The sequence below is a fragment of the Salmo salar genome, chromosome 16, assembly GCF_965601325.2.
Source record: "Salmo salar chromosome 16, fSalSal1, whole genome shotgun sequence".
In the NCBI taxonomy this organism is placed as follows: Eukaryota; Metazoa; Chordata; class Actinopteri; order Salmoniformes; family Salmonidae; genus Salmo; species Salmo salar.
Genome location: NC_138306.1, coordinates 4,382,408 through 4,406,379, shown reverse-complemented (window position 1 = coordinate 4,406,379; position 23,972 = coordinate 4,382,408). Strand labels below are relative to the sequence as shown.

Sequence of the window (23,972 nt, the reverse complement as noted above, 5' to 3'; positions counted from 1 at the left end):
GTTTCAGATTTCACATCCTATGTCACACAGGCTCTGTGTCCGTGGGAACCAGGGCTATCGCTCAATGTAAGCCATTTCGATCTACTGTATACACAGATCGATTTATAAGTGAAAATATTGGTCGGAACTCGTACCAGAACCACGCTTACATCTAAGAGGTTTAAGGGTTGTCAACCACATAGCATAAACCCCTTTAATCACCAAGCTAACTGGTTAGTTAGCTAGCTAGCCAGTAGTGATATAATTTCACAGGGGCTGTCAACCAACCTAACTTGCTAGTTAGCAAGTATCAACCTAGCTGGCTAGTTACCAAGCACCAACCTAACTGACTAGATAGCCTAGCTAGCTAGCTTCTTCCGGAAACAAACCTGTAAACCATCCTTTATGATGGCTGCAAATATCATTCTTGTTAGTACATCATGGCAGTGAAGTTGAAAATCTCTGGCTGGCTGAATAGATGATTATGGGCAGACAGATGAATTGCTACAGTATAATGCAGTGGTGTAGTGCACTTATTTTTCAGTGGGTATTGCATATACTCGTTAATCCCCACAATGCTTATCATAGTAGTGGTGAGCTAGTGGAGGTATACACCTTATCAATTAATAAGGCTAATGGAACAGATCTGGGCCTGGTTTCCCAAAAGCATCTTTGGCTAAGTTCATTGTCAGAACCATAGGATCCTATGGTTCTAAGTTCAACTTAGCCTTAAAATGCTTTTGGGAAACCAGGCCCAGAATGTTTTGCTTAAAATGATGATACACTTATTTCTTCATGTTTTATGCGCAGCAATGTGCACACGGTGGTAAGCCTTAGCGCAAATGTTTCAAAAGGCAATTTGCGGGAAAACACCATTCTAAAATGGGCAATCACACATGCGAGCGGTTTCATGGGCAGAGATGCCGATTTCTGTTAGGAAGAGGGGACATCTAAAGATGCAACCACTATCATGGGTTGCTAATATGACTAGGATAATGCATTTGGCTGCTAGAGTAGACAATGAAAGAAAGTTGAAAGAAAACCAATAGGACAGGAGAACACATATGAGGAAGTCTTTATAAAAGAATTGCCTCCACCTTTCTATTGTGGGACGGCTGGCTATATGAAGTAAAATGTTCAGGTTCAAACAATTAAGGAACAGGAAATATATAGCGACGCTAATGACAGGCCTAACCGTCTTCTGGTAGATGGAAGGGCTTTCCCAAAAAACCTTCTCTATTAAATGTTAACTAGCTACAAAGTATTTTATGCCTACCTGCCAGAATGATATCATGATTATTTGCACCAATCCACTAGCTATTTGTTTTGCAAACTCCACCTCATGTGCTACAGAAACACCAATATCCAAACAAGAGTGCACTAGAATTAAAGGTTAACTACACAAAAAAATCAAAATATTTGAGATTTTTCTCTGACCTCAAAACCTCCTGATGAGGTTTAATGTGGTTTAAGCATTGTTATGGACATAATTCTTTTGGGGGGGAAATCAGAAACCTGTGAATTAATGACTCAGTTCACAGCCTCATTTATGTATCTGTTTCAATAGTAGTCCTACTATTAGCCTACTTGCTCAGTACAGCTTGGGTTGGCCTTGGGAGACCAACATGGGATTTATCATTTCAGGACAAATTTTTCACACAGGGTGCCTTTTCCTTCACCGGGCAGGCCATTTAGGATTTTATCGAGAAAATTAGAGGACAGTGCATTCGAAAATTATTCAGAGCCCTTGACTTTTAACACATCTTGTTACATTACGGCCTTATTTTAAAATGGATTAAATAAACACATTTCCTCATCAATCTATACACAGTACCCCATAATGACAAAGAAAAACAGGTTTTAGAAATGTTGGCAAATGTATTGAAATAAAAACGTATCTTATTTACATAAGTATTTAGACCCTTTGCTATGAGACTCAGATTTGAGCTCAGGTGTATCCTGTTTCCATTGATCATCCTTGATGTTGCTACAACTTGATTGGAGTCCACCTGTGGTAAATTCAATTGATTGGACATGATTTGGAAAGGCACACACCTGTCTATATAAGGTCCCACAGTTGACATTGCATGTCAGAGCAAAAACCAAGCCATGAGGTCGATGGAATTGTCCGTAAACCTCAGAGAAAATATTGTGTCGATGCACATATCTGGGGAAGGGTACCAAAAAATGTCTGCAGCACTAAAGGTCCACAAAAATACAGTGCCCTCCATCATTCTTAAATGGAGGAAGTTTGGAACCACCAAGACTATTCCTAGAGCTGGCCGCCCGGCCAAACTGAGCAATCGGGATTGAAGGGCTTTCCCGAAGGACAACCATCCCTGCAGCACTCTACCAATCAGGCCTTGATGGTAGAGTGGGCAGAAGGAAGCCACTCCTCAGTAAAAGGCACATGACAGCCCGCTTGGAGTTTGTCAAACGGTACCTAAAGGACTCTCAGACCATGAGAAACAAGATTCTCTGGTCTGATGAAACCAAGATTGAACTCTTTAGCCTGAATGCCCAGTGTCACGTCTGGTGGATAACTGGCACCATCCCTACGGTGAAGCATGGTGGTGGCAGCATCATGATGTGGATATGTTTTTCAGCGGCAGGGATTGGGAGACTAGTCAGGATTGAGGGAAAGATGAACGGAGAAAAGTACAGAGAGATCCTTGATAAAAACCTGCTTCAGATCACTCAGGACCTCAGACTGGGGCGAAGATTCCCCTTCCAACAGGGCAACGACACTAAGCACACAGCAAAGAGAACACAGGAGAGGCTTCAGGACAAGTCTCTGAATGTCTTTGAGTGACCCAGCCAGAGCCCGGACTTGAACCAGATCGAACATCTCTGGAGAGACCTGAAATTAGCTGTGCAGCGATGCTCCCCATGCAACCTGACAGAGCTTGAGAGGATCTGCAGAGGAGAATGGGATAAACTCCCTAAATACAGGTGTGCCAAGCTTGTAGCGTCATACCCAAGAAGACTCGAGGCTGTATTCGCTGCCAAAGGTGCTTCAACAAAGTCCCGAGTAAAGGGCCTGAATACTTATGTAAATGTGGTATATACATTTCACAACCTGTTTTTTCTTTGTCATTATGGGGTACTGAGTGTAGATTGATAAGGGAAAAATACTATTTAATCCATTTTAGAATAAGGCTGTTAAGTCACAAAATGTGGAAAAAGTTAAGGGATCTGAAAACTTTACTGTATATGCACTTCTCCAGGGACCACTATACCACTGGTGTAATTTATTCATTTGGTTGCTTTGACCAGGAACCAAGGAAAGAAGGTGAAAAGGCTGTGGGCAGGCTGCTGACACACACCCTCACACACACACAGCTGTGCCCTCCTCCCCAGTAGGAATGCTGCTATGGATTTAGGGAACCCTGCTGCACTGGGATTGGCTCACAGATGAGATTAGTGTTGTGCATGCCCCTTAGCCGGGCACACACAACACACAAACACACAGTCAGTCAGCTTACTGTGGAAACAGCAACATTCTTGAAACAGAACATTATTGCCATGCTGCAATTAACCCTGCTCTAAGCTCCAGACTCGTGTGTGTGTGTGTGTGTGTGTGTGTGTGTGTGTGTGTGTGTGTGTGTGTGTGTGTGTGTGTGTGTGTGTGTGTGTGTGTGTGTGTGTGTGTGTGTGTGTGTGTGTGTGTGTGTGTGTGTGTGTTACTGACTGACTTGCAACTCACATTATACAAAAATACTAGTCTCTCAAACCTTAGCTAGTAGGGATACTGGAACTGTGGTCTTGTTTTTCATCAGATTGATTCATTGACGGCTTGTCAACTCTTTCCCTTTGTTGAGTATGTGTTTATATTCTATCTCCACATTTTCTGACATTGGCCAGACAATTTTATTTTGTATAGAAAGAGATACAGTAAAAACTGTATTGTATGTGTGTGAAAAGCATTTGCTTGAGCAAATTTGACAGAGAATAGAAATAAGAAATCCAGTCAATGGATAGAAAAAGACAATGTAGACAACCCTCTATCCTGATCTCTTGCTCGCTCCCTCGCCCTCTCTCTCTCCTTAACCAAGCAGTGGTCTTAGCTGATCAATGGAGTTGCAAAGAAACCAACACCATAGTCTTGAGTTTACAGTGTGCTTGAGTAGAGTAGAGCTTCCACTTGGCACAGACTCAAACACTGCCTTTCATTAGAACAAATAATCTCTAACTGCTGCATCTAAGCAAACACATGCACACACACACAAACACACACATAAATTATAGCTCAGTGTTCAACACTATAGTTCCCTCTAAGCTCATCACTAAACTCAGGACCCTGGGACTGAACACCCTCTTCAACTGGATCCTGGACTTCCTGACGGCCCGCCCCCAGGTGGTGCAGGTAGTCAACAACACATCCACCATGCTGACCCTGAACACGGGGTCCCATCAAAGGTGCGTACTCTTCCCCTCCTGTACTCACTGTTCACCTATGACAGGGCACGACTCCAACACCATCATTAAGTTTGCTGACAACACGACAGTGGTTGGCCTGATCAACGACAAGACATCCAATAGGGAGGAAGTCAGTGACATGGCAGTGTGGTGCCAGGACAACAACCTCTCCCTCAATGTCAGCAAGACAAAGGAGCTGATCGTGGACTACAAGAAACAGAGGACCGAGCACGTCCACATCCACATCGACAGGACTGTTGTGGAGCGGGTCGAGAGCTTCAAGTTCCTCGTGTCTAAATCACTAAGGAATTATCATGGTCCACATACACCAACACAGTCATGAAGAAGGCATGAAAACACCTCTTCCTCCTCAGGAGGCTGAAAAGATTCGGCATGGGCACTCATATCCTCAAAAAGTTCTACAGCTGCACCATTGAGAGCATCTTGACTGGCTGCATCACCTCTTGGTGTGGCAACTGCTTGGCATCCGACCACAAAGTGCGACAGAGTGTAGTGTGTACGGCCCAGTACGTCACTGGGGCCGAGCTCCCTGCAATCCAGGACATCTACACCAGGCGGTGTCAGAGGAAGGCCCTAAAAATTGTCAAAGACTCCTAGACTTTTCTCTCTGCTACCGAATGGCAAGCAGTCCGATTCATCAAGTCTGGAAATAACAGAACCCTGAACAGTTTCTACCCCCAAGCATTAAGACTGCTAAATATTTAGTCCGGGTAGCTATTGGTTAATTATTTAGCTGTCTGCATTGACCCTTTTTGCTCTAACTCTTTTGACTCATCACATATGCTGCTGCTACTGTTTATTTTCTAGCCTGTTGCCCGTTCACTTTAACCCTACTTATGTACATATCTACCTCAATTACCTAGTATATAGCTAAGTTATTGTTACTCATTGTGTATTTACTCCTTGTGTTATTACTTTTCTATTATTTATCATTTTTTCTCTGTGCATTGTTGGTGTTGGGGTTATTTTCCTTGTTCCTTGTCAATCATTGGCTCATTGGTGAAATTAGCATTATGACAATATCTTTAATTAAATCATTCAAAAACCTTTATTAATGCAATTGCAGACAGAAGTTGACAATAGGAACATTGCACTAATGTTTCCGAGTAAGTTCTACAAAATAGAAAAGGTCCCAAGTTGCTTTTATCATGCTTGTAGTCAACCCCTTGTGATGTAACTGCCTACGTCATTACCTTCGACCCATGAGACCAAAACCATGCCTACACAGCTATATAAACAAGACTTTTAGTGTTATCTAAAAGCTTAGCAGTAAATGTCCAAGTTGATTTATAGTGGAATGTCTGACTAATCTCTTACACTCCCTGGGGAGTTCTGTGTCTCTGCATCTCTTTTATCTTTTAGGCTCTTGTCACAGACACCCTGAACTCACTCATCTTTATTTTATTTATTTTTATTTCACCTTTATTTAACCAGGTAGGCAAGTTGAGAACAAGTTCTCATTTACAATTGCGACCTGGCCAAGATAAAGCAAAGCAGTTCGACAACATACAAAAACACAGAGTTACACATGGAATAAACAAACATACAGTCAATGATGCAGTAGAAAAAAAATAAAAATAAAAATAAGATTATATACAATGTGAGCAAATGATGTGAGATAAGGGAGGTAAAGGCAAAAAAATGCCATGGTGGCAAATTAAATAAAGTATAGCAAGAAAAACACTGGAATGGTAGATTTGTAGTTTGAAGAAAGTTCAGAGATAAAATATAAATAATATGGTGCAAAGGAGCAAAATAAATAAAATAAATAAATACAGTAGGGGAAGAGGTAGTAGTTTGGGCTAAATTATAGATGGGCTATGTACAGGTGCAGTGATCTGTGAGCTGCTCTGACAGCTGGTGCTTAAAGCTAGTGAGGGAGATAAGTGTTTCCAGTTTCAGAGATTTTTGTAGTTCGTTCCAGTCATTGGCAGCAGAGAACTGGAAGGAGAGACGACCAAAGGAGGAGTTGGCTTTAGGGGTGACCAGAGAGATATACCTGCTGGAGCGCGTGCTACAGGTGGGTGCTGCTATGGTGACCAGTGAGCGGAGATAAGGGGGGACTTTACCTAGCAGGGTCTTGTAGATGACCTGGAGCCAATGTGTTTGGCGACGATTATGAAGCGAAGGCCAGCCAACGAGAGCGTACAGGTCGCAGTGGTGGGTAGTATATGGGGCTTTGGTGACAAAACGGATGGCACTGTGATAGACTGCATCCAGCTTGTTGAGTAGGGTATTGGAAGCTATTTTGTAAATGACATCGCCGAAGTCGAGGATTGGTAGGATGGTCAGTTTTACGAGGGTATGTTTGGCAGCATGAGTGAAGGATGCTTTGTTGCGAAATAGGAAGCCAATTCGAGATTTCACTTTGGATTGGAGATGATTGATGTGAGTCTGGAAGGAGAGTTTACAGTCTAACCAGACACCTAGGTATTTGTAGTTGTCCACAAATTCTAAGTTAGAACCGTCCAGAGAAGTGATGCTGGACGGGCGGGCAGGTGCAGGCAGCGATCGGTTGAAGAGCATGCATTTAGTTTTACTTGTGTTTAGGAGCAGTTGGAGACCACGGAAGGAGAGTTGAATGGCATTGAAGCTCGTCTGGAGGGTTGTTAACACAGTGTCCAAAGAAGGGCCAGAAGTGTACAGAATGGTGTCGTCTGCGTAGAGGTGGATCAGAGATTCACCAGCAGCAAGAGCGACATCATTTATGTATACAGAGAAAAGAGTTGGCCCAAGAATTGAACCCTGTGGTACCCCCATAGAGACTGCCAGAGGTCCAGACAGTAGGCCCTCCGATTTGACACACTGAACTCTGTCAGAGAAGTAGTTGGTGAACCAGGCGACGCAATCGTTTGAGAAACCAAGGCTACTGAGTCTGCCGATGAGGATGTGGTGATTAACAGAGTCAAAAGCTTTGGCCAGGTCAATGAATACGGCAGCACAGTATTGTTTCTTATCGATGGCGGTTACGATGTCGTTTAGGACCTTGAGCGTGGCTGAGGTGCACCCATGACCAGCTCTGAAACCAGATTGCATAGCGGAGAGGGTGCGGTGGGATTCGAAATGGTCGGTAATCTGTTTGTTAACTTGGCTTTCGAAGACCTTAGAAAGGCAGGGTAGGATGGATATAGGTCTGTAGCAATTTGGGTCAAGAGTGTCACCTCCTTTGAAGAGGGGGATGACAGCAGCTGCTTTCCAATCTATGGGAATCTCAGACGACACGAAAGAGAGGTTGAACAGGCTAGTAATAGGGGTTGCAATAATTTCGGCAGATAATTTTAGAAAGAAAGGGTCCAGATTGTCAAGCCCAGCTGATTTGTAGGGGTCCAGATTTTGCAGCTCTTTCAGAACATCAGCTGAATGGATTTGGGGGAAGGAGAAATGGGGGAGGCTTGGGCGAGTAGCTGTGGGGGGTGCAGTGCTGTTGAATGCAGTAGGGGTAGTTAGGTGGAAAGCATGGCCAGCCGTAGAAAAATGCTTGTTGAAATTCTCAATTATAGTGGGCTTATCGGTGGTGACAGAGTTTCCTATCCTCAGTGCAGTGGGCAGTTGGGAGGAGGTGTTCTTATTCTCCATGGACTTTACAATGTCCCAGAACTTTTTAGAGTTGGAGTTGCACGAAGCGAATTTCTGTTTGAAAAAGCTAGCCTTGGCGTTTCTAACTGCCTGTGTGTATTGGTTTATAACTTCCCTAAAAAGTTGTATATCGCGGGGGCAGTTCGATGCTAATGCAGAACGCCACAGGATATTTTTGTGTTGGTTAAGGGCAGTCAGGTCTGGGGAGAACCAAGGGCTATATCTGTTCCTGGTTCTAAATTTCTTGAAAGGGGCATGCTTATTTAAGATGGAGAGGAAGGCATTTAAAAAAAATAACCAGGCATCCTCTACTGACGGGATGAGGTCAATATCCTTCCAGGATACCAGGGCCAGGTCGATTAGAAAGGCTTGCTCGTTGAAATGTTTCAGGGAGCGTTTGACAGTGATGAGTGGAGGTCGTTTGACCGCTGACCCATTACGGGTGCAGGCAATGAGGCAGTGATCGCTGAGATCTTGGTTGAAAACAGCAGAGGAAACAGCATCTCTCTTCTTTATAAGAGGCAGAGACTAGAAAATTACTGTGGAACAATATTAAACCTCATAATGTATATATATTGTTAATCTGTAGTCTAGGACCCTATAAAAGTAAGGGGGAGGGGTCTTATAACGTTATAATAATCTTATAAACATTTGGTACAGCCCCTATCATGACCCCAAGGTGAACCTCCGACATTGGGAAGGGCCTGTAAGTAAGCATTTCACTGTTAGTCTACACCTGTTGTTTATCAAGCATCTGACAAATAAAATCTGATTTGATTTGACACACACAGGCACACATGCAAACACATACCGACTTGAGGGACAGACGCAAGCGCTGCCTCTCATTGTCACATAGAATCCCCTTCTCTTACTGTATTAACATCAAAACGGATGCACACACACACGCACACACACACCAGAGTCTGGAGCTTAGAGTAGGGCTAATTGCAGCTTGGTAATAATGTGCTGTTTCTGCAATGTTGCTGTTTCCACAATAAGCTGACTGGCTGTGTGCGTGTGCGCGTGTGCATGCAGTGCGTGTATCATGGCTTGTTAGTGGTCTGTGTGTCCACAAACATCCTCAGATTGATTTGCATGTGGAGAATCAGCAATGTCGTTTAACAAAATGTTCTATACGATGTTTACAGATTTCTGTGGAAGCTGAAAAAACAAAAGCTTATCTTGTCTTATCCTATCTTCTCTTATAAACATACACCCAAGCCTAGTGTTTTGAAGGGCTCACATTCACATATATTGGTTCACCACTACACATCTTTGTAAGTATGTATCCATTTAATCCTACTGCTTGGGTGGGGCCTTAAAGCTCTCTTATTGCGTTCCAATCCATTTTGCAACAGCATACAATTATGAAATGGGTTTGGATTATTATCAGAAGTATGACTCTTCTTACTCTCTCTCTCTGTCTCCTACTCTTCTCCTCAATGCTTGTGATCCCTCAATACTCACTCCTCCTATTCCTCTGTGTCTGTAACGATTGACAATAAAGTAACGTTCTTCCTTTCTTCTTCTTCTCCCTCTGTAGGTACCACCAGGCTGCCAAAGGAGGGAGAGGTGCCGGGGGTGGACTATAACTTTGTGAGCGTGGAGCGCTTTATGGAACTGGAGCAAAGCGGAGCCCTGCTAGAGAGTGGAACCTATGAAGGTAAGTTCACTGACCATGACACTGATCACTACGGCTACACGAAAAACCAAATTCTAATCTAAATTACAATATTGACATATCCAGATAGCAAAAAAAAACATGTTTTTATTGTATACTCGTTTTTCGTCTGTCATGTTCCGGCTGCTTCCCAGGACCTACACACATCAAGCCCCACTTTGATTTTTCATATAAATCCATGTTTTCTGTATTATAGTATAACATTTGCGCTAGCCGCTAATGCTACTCACTAACTAGCTAGCAAATATTATGGAGCTAGGGGGCAAATATGTCTACCCAAATTTCGCTCTAATACAGGCTGATACCAGTGGGGTGTCAGCAAGTTGTTTGTGCAATGACATGTTCTGAACCAGAGAAGAATAGGCTAAGCATATTCTAAAATCTTTGTTTGAATCTAACATCTACCGGTATTCAAATGTAATTAGGGTCTCCTGGGAAACACTAACCAACACTTTGGTTCCTATCTGGTTACAAAAACTCCTACTGTACCTGACTTTTTCATTTGTTATCATGCTAAACAACACCAATCATAGAATTAGAATAATCAAATCAAATCATATTGTATTAGCCACATGCGCCTAATACAACAGGTGTAGACCTTACAGTGAAATGCTTACTAACAAGCCCCTAACCATCAATGCAGTTTAAAAAATATGAATAAGAATAAGAAATAAAGTTAAAAACAAGTAGTTAAAGAGCAGCAGTAAAATAACAATAGCGGGGCTATATACAGGGGGTACCGGTACAGAGTCAATGTGCGGGGGCACCGGTTAGTCGAGGTAATTGAGGAGGTAATGTAGGGGTTATTAAAGTGATTATGCATAGATAATAACAGAGAGTAGCAGCGGCGTAAAAGAGAGAGGGGGGCAATACAAATAGTCTTGGTAGCCATTTGATTAGATGTTCAGGAGTCTTATAGCTTGAGGGTAGAAGCTGTTTAGAAGCCTCTTGGACCTAGACTTGGCGCTCTGGTACCGCTTGCCTTGCGGTAGCAGAGAGAACAGTCTATGACTAGAATGGCTGGTGTCTTTTAGGGCCTTCCTCTGACACAGTAATTCTATTTCTATGATTGCAACAGTTCACCCAAGTATTTTTTATCTAATCATAGGAAAATTGCAATCGCAATATTTATTTGAAAAATAGCAATTCGATTTTCTGCCCATATTGTGCAGACCTACTAACCAAAACACTGACCTCAACTGCTTTGTCACAAAGAATGTCTGTGGTTTTTGTCTTGACTTCAATAAGCATTTCATTCACAGTCCTAAGACAGTCCTCTATGGCTTGGGGTGGTCTAGCAGTCTAGGCTAGACCGGAACACATACAGTGCATTCAGAAAGTATTCAGACCCCGTGACTTTTTCCACGTTTTGTTACTTTACAGCCTTATTCTAAAATGATTTAAACAAATGTTCCCTCATCAAACTACACGCTAATGGGTTCGGATTTCTAAACTTTAAATATTGTTAATCATCAGTTATACTAGAGACATGAGGAGTGCCGTAGTCTGGTTTATACACCAGAAGTTAATGGGTATCTGTAGGAGGAATGTATACGGTGGGGTCAATGAAGGTTGGATAGGAGCCATGGGCCTTTGGGAGGTGCTGAGTAGAGGAGAGGCAATCACATGATTGTTGTCACTGATAATGGTGGAGAGCTGTGGATTAGTGAGGAAGGGGGTCGAGGTCAGGTCGCATTAAGTGAGAAGGAACAGTTTGTTGCCTGATACACTTGACTTCCTGCCTAGTAATAAAGATGTAATGTTTAGAGTGTGAAGGAGAAGACTCCACCGAAATTGGAATATATGACTGTCTTATGCAGCTGTATGACCCAATGGGTGAATAAACTTGGTTTAAGTTTTACTCGGTTCGTTTAGAACTTAACAACACAATACCCCATAATGACAAAGCGAAAACAGGTTGTTCGGCATTTTAGCAAATTTATAAAAATGTAAAATGATTAAAATGATTCATCATAGCGCTTGATGGTTTTTGTGACTGCACTTGAAGAAATTGTTAAAGTTCTTGAAATTTTCTAAATTGACTGACCTTCATGTCGTAAAGTAATGATAGTAGGACTGTCATTTCTCTTTGCTTATTTGAGCTGTTCTTGCTCTAATATGGACTTGGTCTTTTACCAAATAGGGCTATCTTCTGTATACCACCCCTACCTTGTCACAACACAACTGATTGGCTCAAACGCATTAAGATGGAAAGAAATTCCACAAATTAAGGTTTAACAAGGCACACCTGTTAATTGAAATGCATTCCAGGTTGACTACCTCATGAAGCTGGTTGAGAGAATGCCAAGAGTGTGCAAAGCTGTCATCAAGGCAAAGGGTTGCTACTTTAAGGAATCTCAAATATAAAATATATGTTGATTTGTTTAACACTGTTTTGGTTACTAAATGATTATATATGTGTTATTTCATAGTTGATGTCTTCACTATTATTCTACAATGTAGAAAATAGTACAAATAAAGAAAAACCCTGGAATGAGTAGGTGTGTCCAAACTTTTGACTGGTAATGTAGGTGTGCCAAGCTTGTAGCGTCATACCCAAGAAGACTGTAATCACTGCCAAAGGTGCTTCAACAAAGTAGTGAGTAAAGGGTCTCAATACATATGTACATGTGATATTTCATTTTTTATACATTAAATAAAATGTATAAAAACCTGTTTTTGCTTTGTCATTATGGGGAATTGTGTGTAGATTGATGAGGATAAAAAAAAAAAATCAATTTCATAATAAAGCTATAATGTAACAAAATGTGGAAAAAGTCAAGGGGTCTGAATACTTTCCGAATGCACTGTATATACCGCTGCATCGTGAGTTGGAATCCGGCCCACTTTCTGAAACTGTCTCTTCCATCTTTTTACTTTGGTCTATCCTGTCCCAAAAACGAATAATATGAAAGGAGTGCCCTCCTATGAGAGCAGATCTAATTCATAAAATATTGAACGGATGGATCATTATTTACCTTATTATCGACATACATAGGTTTGTTGTCGTCTCATCCAAAGTATCCAGAATCTCCTATGTGGCATTCTTGAAGCATGTAGCAATGCTAGTTGAAATGGATTTAATCAGATAGCAATGCATTCAAAAGTATTACATCGACCATGAAGACTGCACTTCCCCCTCTTGTGTTTTAATTTTCATTACAAATTGAGATGTAAGTGCCCGCAGGCACTGCCTGCCAACCAGAAAGATGTGGTTTCTCCCAGTGGGCCTCTGCTGTTTGTAAGAGATACATACACACACACACACACACACACACACACACACACACACACACACACACACACACACACACACACACACACACACACACACTGGGTAAGTGAGCCACCAGATCGTCCATCTGTGGATCTCTGCCATGGTCTGAAGCCAGATGCACAGCCTTGAATAGCATCAAACCCAAGACATACACTATGATTTGTCATAATGCCATGTGCACAAGTCCAGTGAAATGCATTTGTTGCTAGCTCCAAACCCAACAATGCAGTAATCAATATCAATGTAGGACTGAAAATAACATGAGGTAGAAAAAAAATACATGATAAATAAAAATAACTCTATACAGGGTCAGTTCCAATACCATATTTACAATGTGCAGGGATATTGGAGGGAAAGAGGATGAAGACGGAAGTTTACATACACTTAGGTTGGAGTCATTAAAACTCGTTTTTCAACCACTCCACAAATGTCTTGTTAACAACTATAGTTTTTGCAAGTCGGTTAGGACATCTACTTTGTGTATGACACAAGTAATTTTTCCTACAATTGTTTACAGACAGATTATTTCACTTATAATTCACTGTATCACAATTCCAGTGGGTTGGAAGTTTACATACACTAAGTTGACTGTGCCTTTAAAAAGCTTGGAAAATTCCAGAAAATTATGTCATGGCTTTAAAAGCTTCTGATAGGCTAATTGACATCATTTGAGTCAATTGGAGGTGTACCTGTGGATGTATTTCAAGACCTACCTTCAAACTCTGTCTCTTTGCTTGACATCATGGGAAAGTCAAAAGAAATCAGCTAAGACCTCAGAAAATTGTATAACTCCACAAGTCTGGTTCATCCTTGGGAGCAATTTCCAAACGCCTGAAGGTACCATGTTCATCTGTACAACCAATAGAACGCAAGTATAAACACCATGGCACCACACAGCTGTCATACCGCTCAAGAAGGAGACGCGTTCTGTCTCCTAGAGATGAGCGTACTTTGGTGCAAAAAGTGCAAATCAATCCCAGAACAACAGCAAAGGACCTTGTGAAGATGCTGGAGGAAACAGGTACAAAAGTATCTATATCCCCAGTAAAACAAGTCCTATATAGACATAACCTGAAAGGCCGCTCAGCAAGGAAAAAGCCACTGCTCCAAAACCGCCATAAGAAAGACAGCATACGGTTTGCAACTGCACATGGGGACAAAGATCGTACTTTTTGGAGAAATGTCCTCTGGTCTGGTGAATCAAAAATAGAACTGTTTGGCCATAATGACCATCGTTATGTTTGGAGGAAAAAGGGGGAGGCTTGCAAGCCGAAGAACACCATCCCAACCGTGAAGCACGGGGTTGGCAGCATCATGTTGTGGGGGTGCTTTGCTACAGGAGGGACTGGTGCACTTCACAAATAGATGGCATCATGAGGAAGAAATATTATGTGGAATATATTGAACCAACATCTCAAGACATCAGTCAGGAAGTTAAAGCTTGGTCGCAAATGGGTCTTGCAAATGAACAATGACCCCAAGCATACTTCCAAAGTTGTGGAAAAATGGCTTAAGGACAACAAAGTCAAGGTATTGGAGTGAGCATCACAAGGCCCTGACCTCAGTCCTATCGAAAATGTGTGGGCAGAACTGAAAAAGCGTGTGCGAGCAAGGAGGCCCACAAACCTGACTCAGTTACACCAGCCCTTTAGGAGGAATACCAAAATTCTCCCAACTTATTGTGGGAAGCTTGTGGAAGGCTACCTGAAACATTTGACCCAAGTTAAACAAGTTAACCTGTTAGGGCTAGGGGGGCAGTATTTGCACGGCTGGATAAAAAAATGTACCCGATTTAATCTGGTTACTAATCCTACCCAGTAACTAGAATATGCATATACTTATTATATATGGATAGAAAACACTCTAAAGTTTCTAAAACTGTTTGAATGGTGTCTGTGAGTATAACAGAACTCATTTGGCAGGCAAAACCCTGAGACATTTTCTGACAGGAAGTGGATACCTGATGTGTTGTATTACCTTTAAACCTATGCCATTGAAAAACACAGGGGCTGAGGAATATTTTGGCACTTCCTATTGCTTCCACTAGATGTCACCAGCCTTTACAAAGTGTTTTGAGTCTTCTGGAGGGAGATCTGACCGAACAAGAGCCATGGAACGATGATGGCCCATTAGACACCTGGCGCGCGAGTTCAAGTTGGGTACCCTCGTTCCAATACGTTATAAAAGAGAATGCATTCGTCCACCTTGAATATTATTCATGTTCTGGTTAAAAAAGGCCCTAATGATTTATGCTATACAACGTTTGACATGTTTGAACGAACGGAAATATATTTTTTCCCCTCGTTCATGAAGTGAAGTCCGGCGGGCTTAGATCATGTGCTAACAAGACGGAGATTTTTGGACATAAATGATGAGCTTTTTTTAACAAAACTACATTCGTTATGGACCTGTGATACCTGGAAGTGACATCTGATGAAGAGAATCAAAGGTAATGGATTATTTACATAGTATTTCCGATTTTAGATCTCCCCAACATGACGGCTTGTCTGTATCGCAACGCGTATTTTTCTGGGCGCAGTGCTCAGATTATTGCAAAGTGTGATTTCCCAGTAAGGTTATTTTTAAATCTGGCAAGTTGATTGCGTTCAAGAGATGAAAATCTATAATTCTTTAAATGACAATATAATATTTTAGCAATGTTTTCTAATTTTAATTATTTAATTTGTGTTGCTGACTTGACTGCCGGTTATCGGAGGGAAACGATTTCCTCAACATCAATGCCATAGTAAAACGCTGTTTTTGGATATAAATATGAACTTGATAGAACTAAAAATGCATGCATTGTCTAACATAATGTCCTAGGAGTGTCATCTGATGGAGATTGTAAAAGGTTAGTGCATCATTTTAGCTGGTTTTATGGTTTTGGTGACCCTGTCTTTGAATTGACAAAACATTACACACAACTCTTGTAAATGTACTGTCCTAACATACTCTAAATTTATGCTTTCGCCGTAAAACCTTTTTGAAATCGTAAAACGTGGTTAGATTAAGGAGATGTTTATCTTTCAAAGGGTGTAAAATAGTTTGAATTTTGACATTTATTTGGATTCAAATTTGCCGCTCTTGAAATGCACCTGCTGTTGATGGAGTGCACCACGGGTCCATAGAGGTTAAAGTCAATGCTACCACATACTAATTGAGTGTATGTAAACTTCTGACCCACTGGGAATGTGATGAAAGAAATAAAAGCAAAAAAAATCATTCTCTCTATTATTATTCTGACATTTCACATTCTTAAAATAAACTGGTGATCCTAACTGACCTGAGACAGGGAATTTTTACTAGGATTAAATGTCAGGAATTGTGAAAAACTGAGTTGAAATGTATTTGGCTAAGGTGTATGTAAACTTCCGACTATGCCTGTACATATGAGATGAGTAATGTAAACTTGGCAATTTTTTTTAACTTCCTCTCACTGTCAACTGCGTTTATTTTCAGCAAACTTAATATCTTGTGTACATATTTGTATGAACATAACAAGATTCAACAACTGAGACATAAAAGTAACAGTCAGTATCTGGTGTGGCCACCAGCTGCGTTTAGTACTGCAGTGCATCTCCTCCTCAAGGACTGCATCAGATTTGCCAGTTCTTGCTGTGAGATGTTACCTCATTCTTCCACCAAGGCACTTTCAAGTTCCCAGACATTTCTGGGGAGAATGGCCCTAGCCCTCACCCTCTGATCCAAAAGGTCCCAGACATGCTCAATGGGATTTTGATCCGGGCTCTTCGCTGGCCATGGCAGAACACTGACATTCCTGTCTTGCAGGAAATCACGCACAGAGCGAGCATCATTATCATGCTGGAGGGTCATGTCAGGATGAGCCTGCAGGAAGGGTACCACATGAGGGAGGAGGATGTCTTCCCTGTAACGCACAGCGTTGAGATTGCCTGCAATGACAACAAGCTCAGTCCGATGATGCTGTGACACACCGCCCCAGACCATGAAGGACCCTCCACCTCCAAATCAACCCCGCTCCAGAGTACAGGCCTTGGTGTAACGCTCATTCCTTCGACGATAAACGCGAATCAGACCATCACCCCTGATGAGACAAAACCGTGATTCATCAGTGAAGAGCACTTTTTGCCAGTCCTGTCTGGTCCAGCGATGGTGGGTTTGTGCCCATAGGCGACGTTGTTGCCTGTGATGTCTGGTGAGGACCTGCCTTACAACAGGCCTACAAGCCATCAGTCCAGCCTCTCTCAGCCTATTGCGGACAGTCTGAGCACTGATAGAAGGATTGTGCATTCCTGGTGTAACTCGGGCAGTTGTTGTTGCCATCCTGTGCCTGTCCCGCAGCTGTGATGTTCAGATGTACCGATCCTGTGCAGGTGGTGTTACACGTGATCTGCCACTGCGAGGACGATCAGTTGTCCATCCTGTCTCCCTGTAGTGCTGTCTTAGGCGTCTCACAGTACGGACATTACAATTTATTGCCCTGGCCACATCTGCAGTCCTCATGCCTCCTTGCAACATGCCTAAGGCACGTTCATGCAGATGAGCAGGGATCCAGGGCATCTTTGTTTTGGTGTTTTTCTGAGTCAGTAGAAAGGCCTCTTTAGTGTCCTGAGTTTTCATAACTGTGACCTTAATTGCCTAATTGCCTAAGCTGTTAGTGTGTTAACGACCGTTCCACAGGTGCATGTTCATTAATTGTTTATGGTTCATTGAAAAAGCATGGGAAACAGTGTTTAAACCCTTTACAATTAAGATCTGTGAAGTTATTTGGATTTTTACGAATTAGCTTTGATAGACAGGGTCCTGAAAAAGGGCTGTTTCTTTTTTTGCTGAGTTTAGAATATGTAAACATTATTGAAGTGGCGTTATTTAAAATGACTAGTGATACTTTTATTAAGTCAATTTATTAAAGTGGCCAGAGATTTGAGTCTGAATGTTGGCAGCAGCCTCTCTATGTTAGTGATGGCTGTTTAAGTCTGATGGCCTTGAGATAGAAGCTGCTTTTCAGTCTCTCGGTCCCAGCTTTGATGCACCTGTACTGACCTCTACTTCTGGATGATAGCGGGGTGAACAGGCAGTGGATCGGGTGGTTGTTGTCCTTGATGATCTTTTTGGCCTTCCTGTGACATCGGGTGCTGTAGGTGTCCTGGAGAGCAGGTAGTTTGCCCACGGTGATGCGTCGTGCACACCACACTACCCTCTGGAGAGCCTTGCGGTTGAGGGCAGTGCAGTTGCCGTACCAGGCGGGGATACAGCCCGACGGGATGCTCTCGATTGTGCATCTGTAAAAGTTTGTGAGTGATTTTGGTGACAAGCCAAATTTCTTCAGCCTCCTGAGGTTGAAGAGGCGCTGCCCTCTTCACCATGCTGTCTATGTGGGTGGACCATTTCAGTTTGTCCATGATGTCTTTGCCGAGGAACTTAAAACTTTCCACCTTCTCCACTACTGTCTTGTCGATGTGGATGGGGGTGTGCTCCCTCTGCTGTTTCCTGAAGTCCACGATCATCTCCTTTGTTTTGTTGACGTTGAGTGATAGGCTATTTTGCAGACACCACACTTCATGGGCCCTCACCTCCTCCTTGTAGACCGTCTCGTCGTTTTTGGTAATCAAGCCTACCACTGTAGTGTCGTCTGCAAACTTGATGATTGATTTGTGCATGGCCATGCAGTCATGGGTAAACAGGGAGTACAGGAGAGGGCAGAGAACGCACCCTTGTGGGGCCCCTGGTTGAGGATCAGCGGGGTGGAGATGTTGTTTCCTACCTTCACCACCTGGGGGCGGCCCGTCAGAAAGTCCAGGACCCAGTTACACAAGGCAGGGTCGAGACCCAGGGTCTCGAGCTTAGTGACGAGTTTGGAGGGTACTATGGTGTTAAATGTTGAGCTGTAGTCAATGAACAGCATTCTTACATAGGTATTCCTCTTGTCCAGATGGTATAGGGCAGTGTGATGGCGATTGCATCGTCAGTGGAACTATTGGGGCGGTAGTTCATGATGACAGAATTGAGTGCTACGGGGCGGTAGTCATTTAGTTCAGTTACCTTAACTTTCTTGTGAACAGGAACAATGGTGGCCATCTTGAAGCATGTGGGGGCAGCAGACTGGGATAGGGATTGATGGAATATGTCTGTAAACACACCACCTAGCTGGTCTGCGCATGCTCTGAGGACGCGGCTAGGGATGCCGTCTCGGCCGGCTGCCTTGCAAGGGTTAACACGTTTAAACGTTTTACTCACGTTGGCCACGGAGAAGGAGAGCCCACAGGCTTTGGTAGTGGGCCGTGTCACTGGTACTCTATTATCTTCACAGCGAGCAAAGAAGTTGTTTAATTTTCTTTTTGTAGTCTGTGATTGACTGTAGACCCTGCCACATACGTCTCGTGTATGAGCCGTTGAATTGCAACTCTACTTTGTCTCTGTACTGACGCTTTGCTTGTTTGATTGCCTTGCGGAGGGAATAGCTGCACTGTTTGTTTTCGGTCATGTTTCCAGTTGCCTTGCCATGATTAAAAGCGGTGGTTCTCGCTTTCAGTTTTGTGCGAATGCTGCCATCAATCCACGGTTTCTGGTTAGGAAAGGTTTTAATAGTCACAGTGGGTACAACATCTCCAATGCACTTGATAATAAACGTGCTTACTGAGTCAATGTATACATCAATGTTATTGTCTGAAGCTATCCGGAACATATCCCAGTCCACGTGATCAAAGCAATCTTGAAGCGTGGAATCTGATTGGTCAGACCAGTGTTGGATAGACCTGAGCATGGGCGTGTCCTGTTTTAATTTCTGTTTATAGACTAGGAGAAACAAAATGGAATCATGGTCAGATTTGCCGAAGGCAGGGCAGGGGGAGGGCTTTGTATGCATCGCGGAAGTTAGAGTAGCAATAATCCAGAATGCTACTAGCTCGTGTCGCGCATTCGATATGCTGATAGAATTTAGAAAGTCTTGTTCTCAGGTTAGCTTTGTTAAAATCCCCAGCTACAAAAAATGCAGCTTCAAGATATATGGTTTCTAGTTTACATAGAGTCCAGTGAAGTTCTTTCAGGGCCGACGAGGTATCTGCTTGGGATGGAATATACATGGCTGTGACTATAATCGAAGAGAATTCTCTTGGAAGATTATGTGGTCGGCATTTGATTGTAAGGAATTTTAGGTCAGGTGAACAAAAGGACTTGAGTTCCTGTATGTTGTTGTGATTACACCATGAGTCGTTAATCATAAGGCATACACTCCCGCCCTTCTTCTTACCAGAGAGATGTTTGTTTCTGTCGACGCGATGCATGAAGAAACCGGGTGGCTGTACCGACTCTGACAACATATCCCAAGTGAGCCATATTTCCGTGAAACAGAAAATGTTACAATCTCTGATGTGTCTCTGGAACGCAACTCGTGCCCTAATTTCGTCCACCTTGTTATCTAGAGATTGGACATTGGCGAGTAATATGCTCGGAAGCGGTGGATGGTGTGCTCGCCTTCTGAGTCTGACCTGTAGACCGCTCCGTCTGCCTCTCCTGCAGTGACCACGTTGTTTTGGGTCAGCCTCTGGAATAAGATCACATGTCCAGGGTGGAGGTTCGAACAAAGGATCCGCTTCTGGAAAGACGTATTCCTGGTCGTAATGTTTGTAAGCTGACATCGCTTTTATTTCCAATAGTTCTTCCCGGCTGTATGTAATAACACTTGAGTTTGGCTGGCCTACCAATGGAAGAAATAATAGATAAAAAAACAAATAACTGCATAGTTTCCTAAGGACCTGAAGCGAGGCGACCATCTCTGTCAGCGTCATCTAACTGTTATGTAAATGACTGCCGGCCTCACAGTAATTGACAGTTTATTAACATGAACAGGTTTAGCATCTCAAGGCCTCCACACATACAAGCAGCTGATGTGCTCATTTGGAGCATCTACATAATTTTTTACAATTAAATCCATTTAATATACACCATCACAATAAATCCATAGTTTATTTTTAGCAAGTCTAAAGAAACATGATGATATGAGGAAAATGTATTTCAGAAGAACAGAATATGAGTCGGCCTATGTTATCTGCCTATGCACCATGCCATAGGCTGTAGGCTAGATAATTTAGCAGACATGCTTATAAGTCCCGTGCCATTATTTGATTTACATGGTTTTATAGTAAAAAGAATATAATTGAACTTAGCTTATTGAAATAGAAAGGATATTTTTCCCATTCCGGTGGGGGTGTGCCTACGAAGTGGCTATTTTGAGCATAAAAGTTATCATTTAAAACAGGTCCTCTACGCTAGATTGAGAGTTATTTGGCAACTTTGGTTGTGTTGATACAAACCCTGAGAATGTCTTAGAAATCAAAACATATATGGGCTGCGTGATGCGACTACAGGCTATTGAGGATTTGAGAAAGTCACAAAAAAGCTTGCTCTGTTCCTTGCCTCAGGCTCTACACGCTGTTCTTTCATCAAATTATCATATTTTCACCCATCAGGCTATTCTCAATTGAATCTTGTCTTTACTAACATGTTCAATTAGATTCGATCTAGAATGACCCATTATGAAATGGGCAGGAACAGGGGAAGGCGGAAAAAAGACGAATAGCGAATGGAGGCCGCTTTCCGAGGGTTCGTTTTTCAATCATGCCGGGTAGGCTATTCCGGTTTTAACGTAGAGCTTGTGCTTAATATTAACAGCTGAGAAATAAATATAGTAGCAACTGGGATCCTCCTCTTTTTATTGGCAACCATCAAAACTCTGCATTCACACGGGAATGCATATAGAAATGTCTGGCTTATAAGAACACCATGTTCTCTCTGTGCCCTTGAGAAAGGAATGAAGGTGTGAGAGGAGATGGAAACACATGGTGGTGCAATATTTTGTTTCTAAAGGTAATGTGTCAGCCTATTTATTATGAAAATATATAAAATGCCCTATTACCAAATCAAATACAAATTCACTGTAATTGTAGGCTAACTCTGTAAGCCGCCCAACACAATCAATGAACAAACAGCTTTGCCAAGGCCTATATGTTCTCTCCCAGACTCATGGATAAACATTTGGAGGTAACAGTCCATCCAGTATGCATAATAATACAGTCCATACTCAAAGGCGATTACTAGAATTTATTTACTTTTGGAGTATAGGCTAGACCAATTATATACCAAAGATTATGTTTTAAAAAATTATAAAATTGTGCCATGTATAATAGGCCTAAGTGGTAGGCTATTAGTCTATGTATTGTATAATGGTGAAATCATTATTTAAATTACTTTTTTAATGGGCTTGGGCTCATATGCATAAGCTCGAGTATGGAATGGGTGTTTTGAATTAATCATCACCTTAGAAAGCGCTGTCCATTTCCTGGTGTTTGGCTTTGAAACAACATCAACAACGACCATGTTTTCCACTCAGTGGTTGAACTTCTTTCTTCAAATTGATCAATCATCAAGGTGAGCTTAAAAAGCATTATACTGTTTTGATAACAAGTTTTTGATGTGATTTACAAAGGCATTTGCATTGATGTCAGAGTGGTTAGAGGGACAATAGAGAGCTGAGTACCAGGCAATTAGCGACCTGATGGTCGTTATAAAATTGGGGACTACCAACACATGTCCAGAGTGCATAAGAGGAGTGTACCGTGACTCAATGGTCACGTGGAATTTGACTGCGGTTATGACTCATGACTGCCAGTGTGGGGTAATACGGTCACCGCAACAGCCCTAGTCCCGAGTTCAAATCAGGTTAAGAGCTGCTTAGGGAGGAAGTGGCACTGTTAACCAAGCAGTGTGACGTCTGTCACATTTGAAGATCTGTTATGTGGAAGGAATATGTAGGATGCTCCACCACTACACTGCTTATACTTATACAGACATGTATATGTGAAGGGATGTACAGTATGAAGCTTTATCTCAAACTCAGGGCATTTAGTGTGTGTGAGTGAGTGTATGTGTTTGCAGGTCCGTGTGTGCATGTGTGTTTGCGTGTACTTGTGTGTGTGTGTGTGTGTGTGTGTGTGTGTGTGTGTGTGTGTGTGTGTGTGTGTGTGTGTGTGTGTGTGTGTGTGTGTGTGTGTGTGTGTGTGGGAGACAGAAGGCTTTCTCACAGCCTGCAATTAAAGGCTCCTCCTGCTTGGATAAAAGGAGTCAAATGCAACTGCTACGCCTGTGCTTTTCTGTGTTTAATCTGTGTTTAATCTGTCTCTCTCTCTTACTCTCTCTGATCTCTTTCCCTCTTCCCACTTCTTTGTTCTTCTATTTCTCTCCTTCTCATTCTCTCTCTCTCTCATATTGAAGAGATAATGACATAAGACGTCTCTGCCTCTGGCTCGCCGTCAATATTTAATCATAAAATGTATTTCCCCTGACAGAAGAAGATTTCATATACAGATAAAACACACATCACCATAGCAATGCCTTATTGTGCTTGAAAAGTCAAATATTATGAGTAAAAACAATCTACCTTGTCAAAACATACAGAACTCAGTCATACATTTACTGTTGCATGTCAGTCAAAGGTAGCTGTGCTTGTCCATGCTGAATCTCTCATCTCCTCACTTGAGCTCTCTCCATCACCCTCACTAACCAGTGTCAGAGGAAGGCCCAAAAAATTGTCAAAAGACTCCAGTCACCCAAGTCTAGGTCCAAAAAGGCTCCTTAACAGCTTCTACCCCCAAGCCATAAGACTTCTGAACAACTAAACTAATCAAATGGCCAGTAATCACCCCTCCCCCCTCTCGGATTATTATCTATGCATAGTCACTTTGCAAATGACCTCGATTAACCTGTAGCCCCCGCACATTGACTTTGTACCAGTGCCCCCTGTATTTAGCCTCGTTATTGTTATGTACATTTCTTGTGTTACTTTTTGATTGATTCGATTTTTTTAACTTAAGTTTATTTAGTAAATATTTTATTTACTCTATTTCTTGAACTGCATTGTTGGTTAAAGGCTTGTAACGAAGCATTTCACGGTAAGGTCTACACCTGTTGTATTCGGCCCATGTGACAAATAAAAAGTGATTTGATTTTGATGTGCCCTGTTGATTAATAAATGTATTGGATCGG

The 23,972-nt window shown here is 42.3% G+C and overlaps 1 protein-coding gene across 9 annotated transcripts in view; it reads left to right on the top strand.

Annotated features, from left to right (window-relative positions):
- The window catches only part of LOC106573044 (membrane-associated guanylate kinase, WW and PDZ domain-containing protein 2), a 324,009-nt gene that overhangs the window by 106,361 nt on the left and 193,676 nt on the right, over positions 1 to 23,972 (top strand). For all 9 annotated transcript variants that reach the window (XM_014147683.3, XM_045696840.2, XM_014147669.3 and 6 more), the window contains one exon: positions 9,539 to 9,658. In XM_014147683.3, coding sequence (XP_014003158.3) covers positions 9,539 to 9,658 — 120 coding nt within the window. The remainder of the gene's footprint in view (positions 1 to 9,538; positions 9,659 to 23,972) is intronic.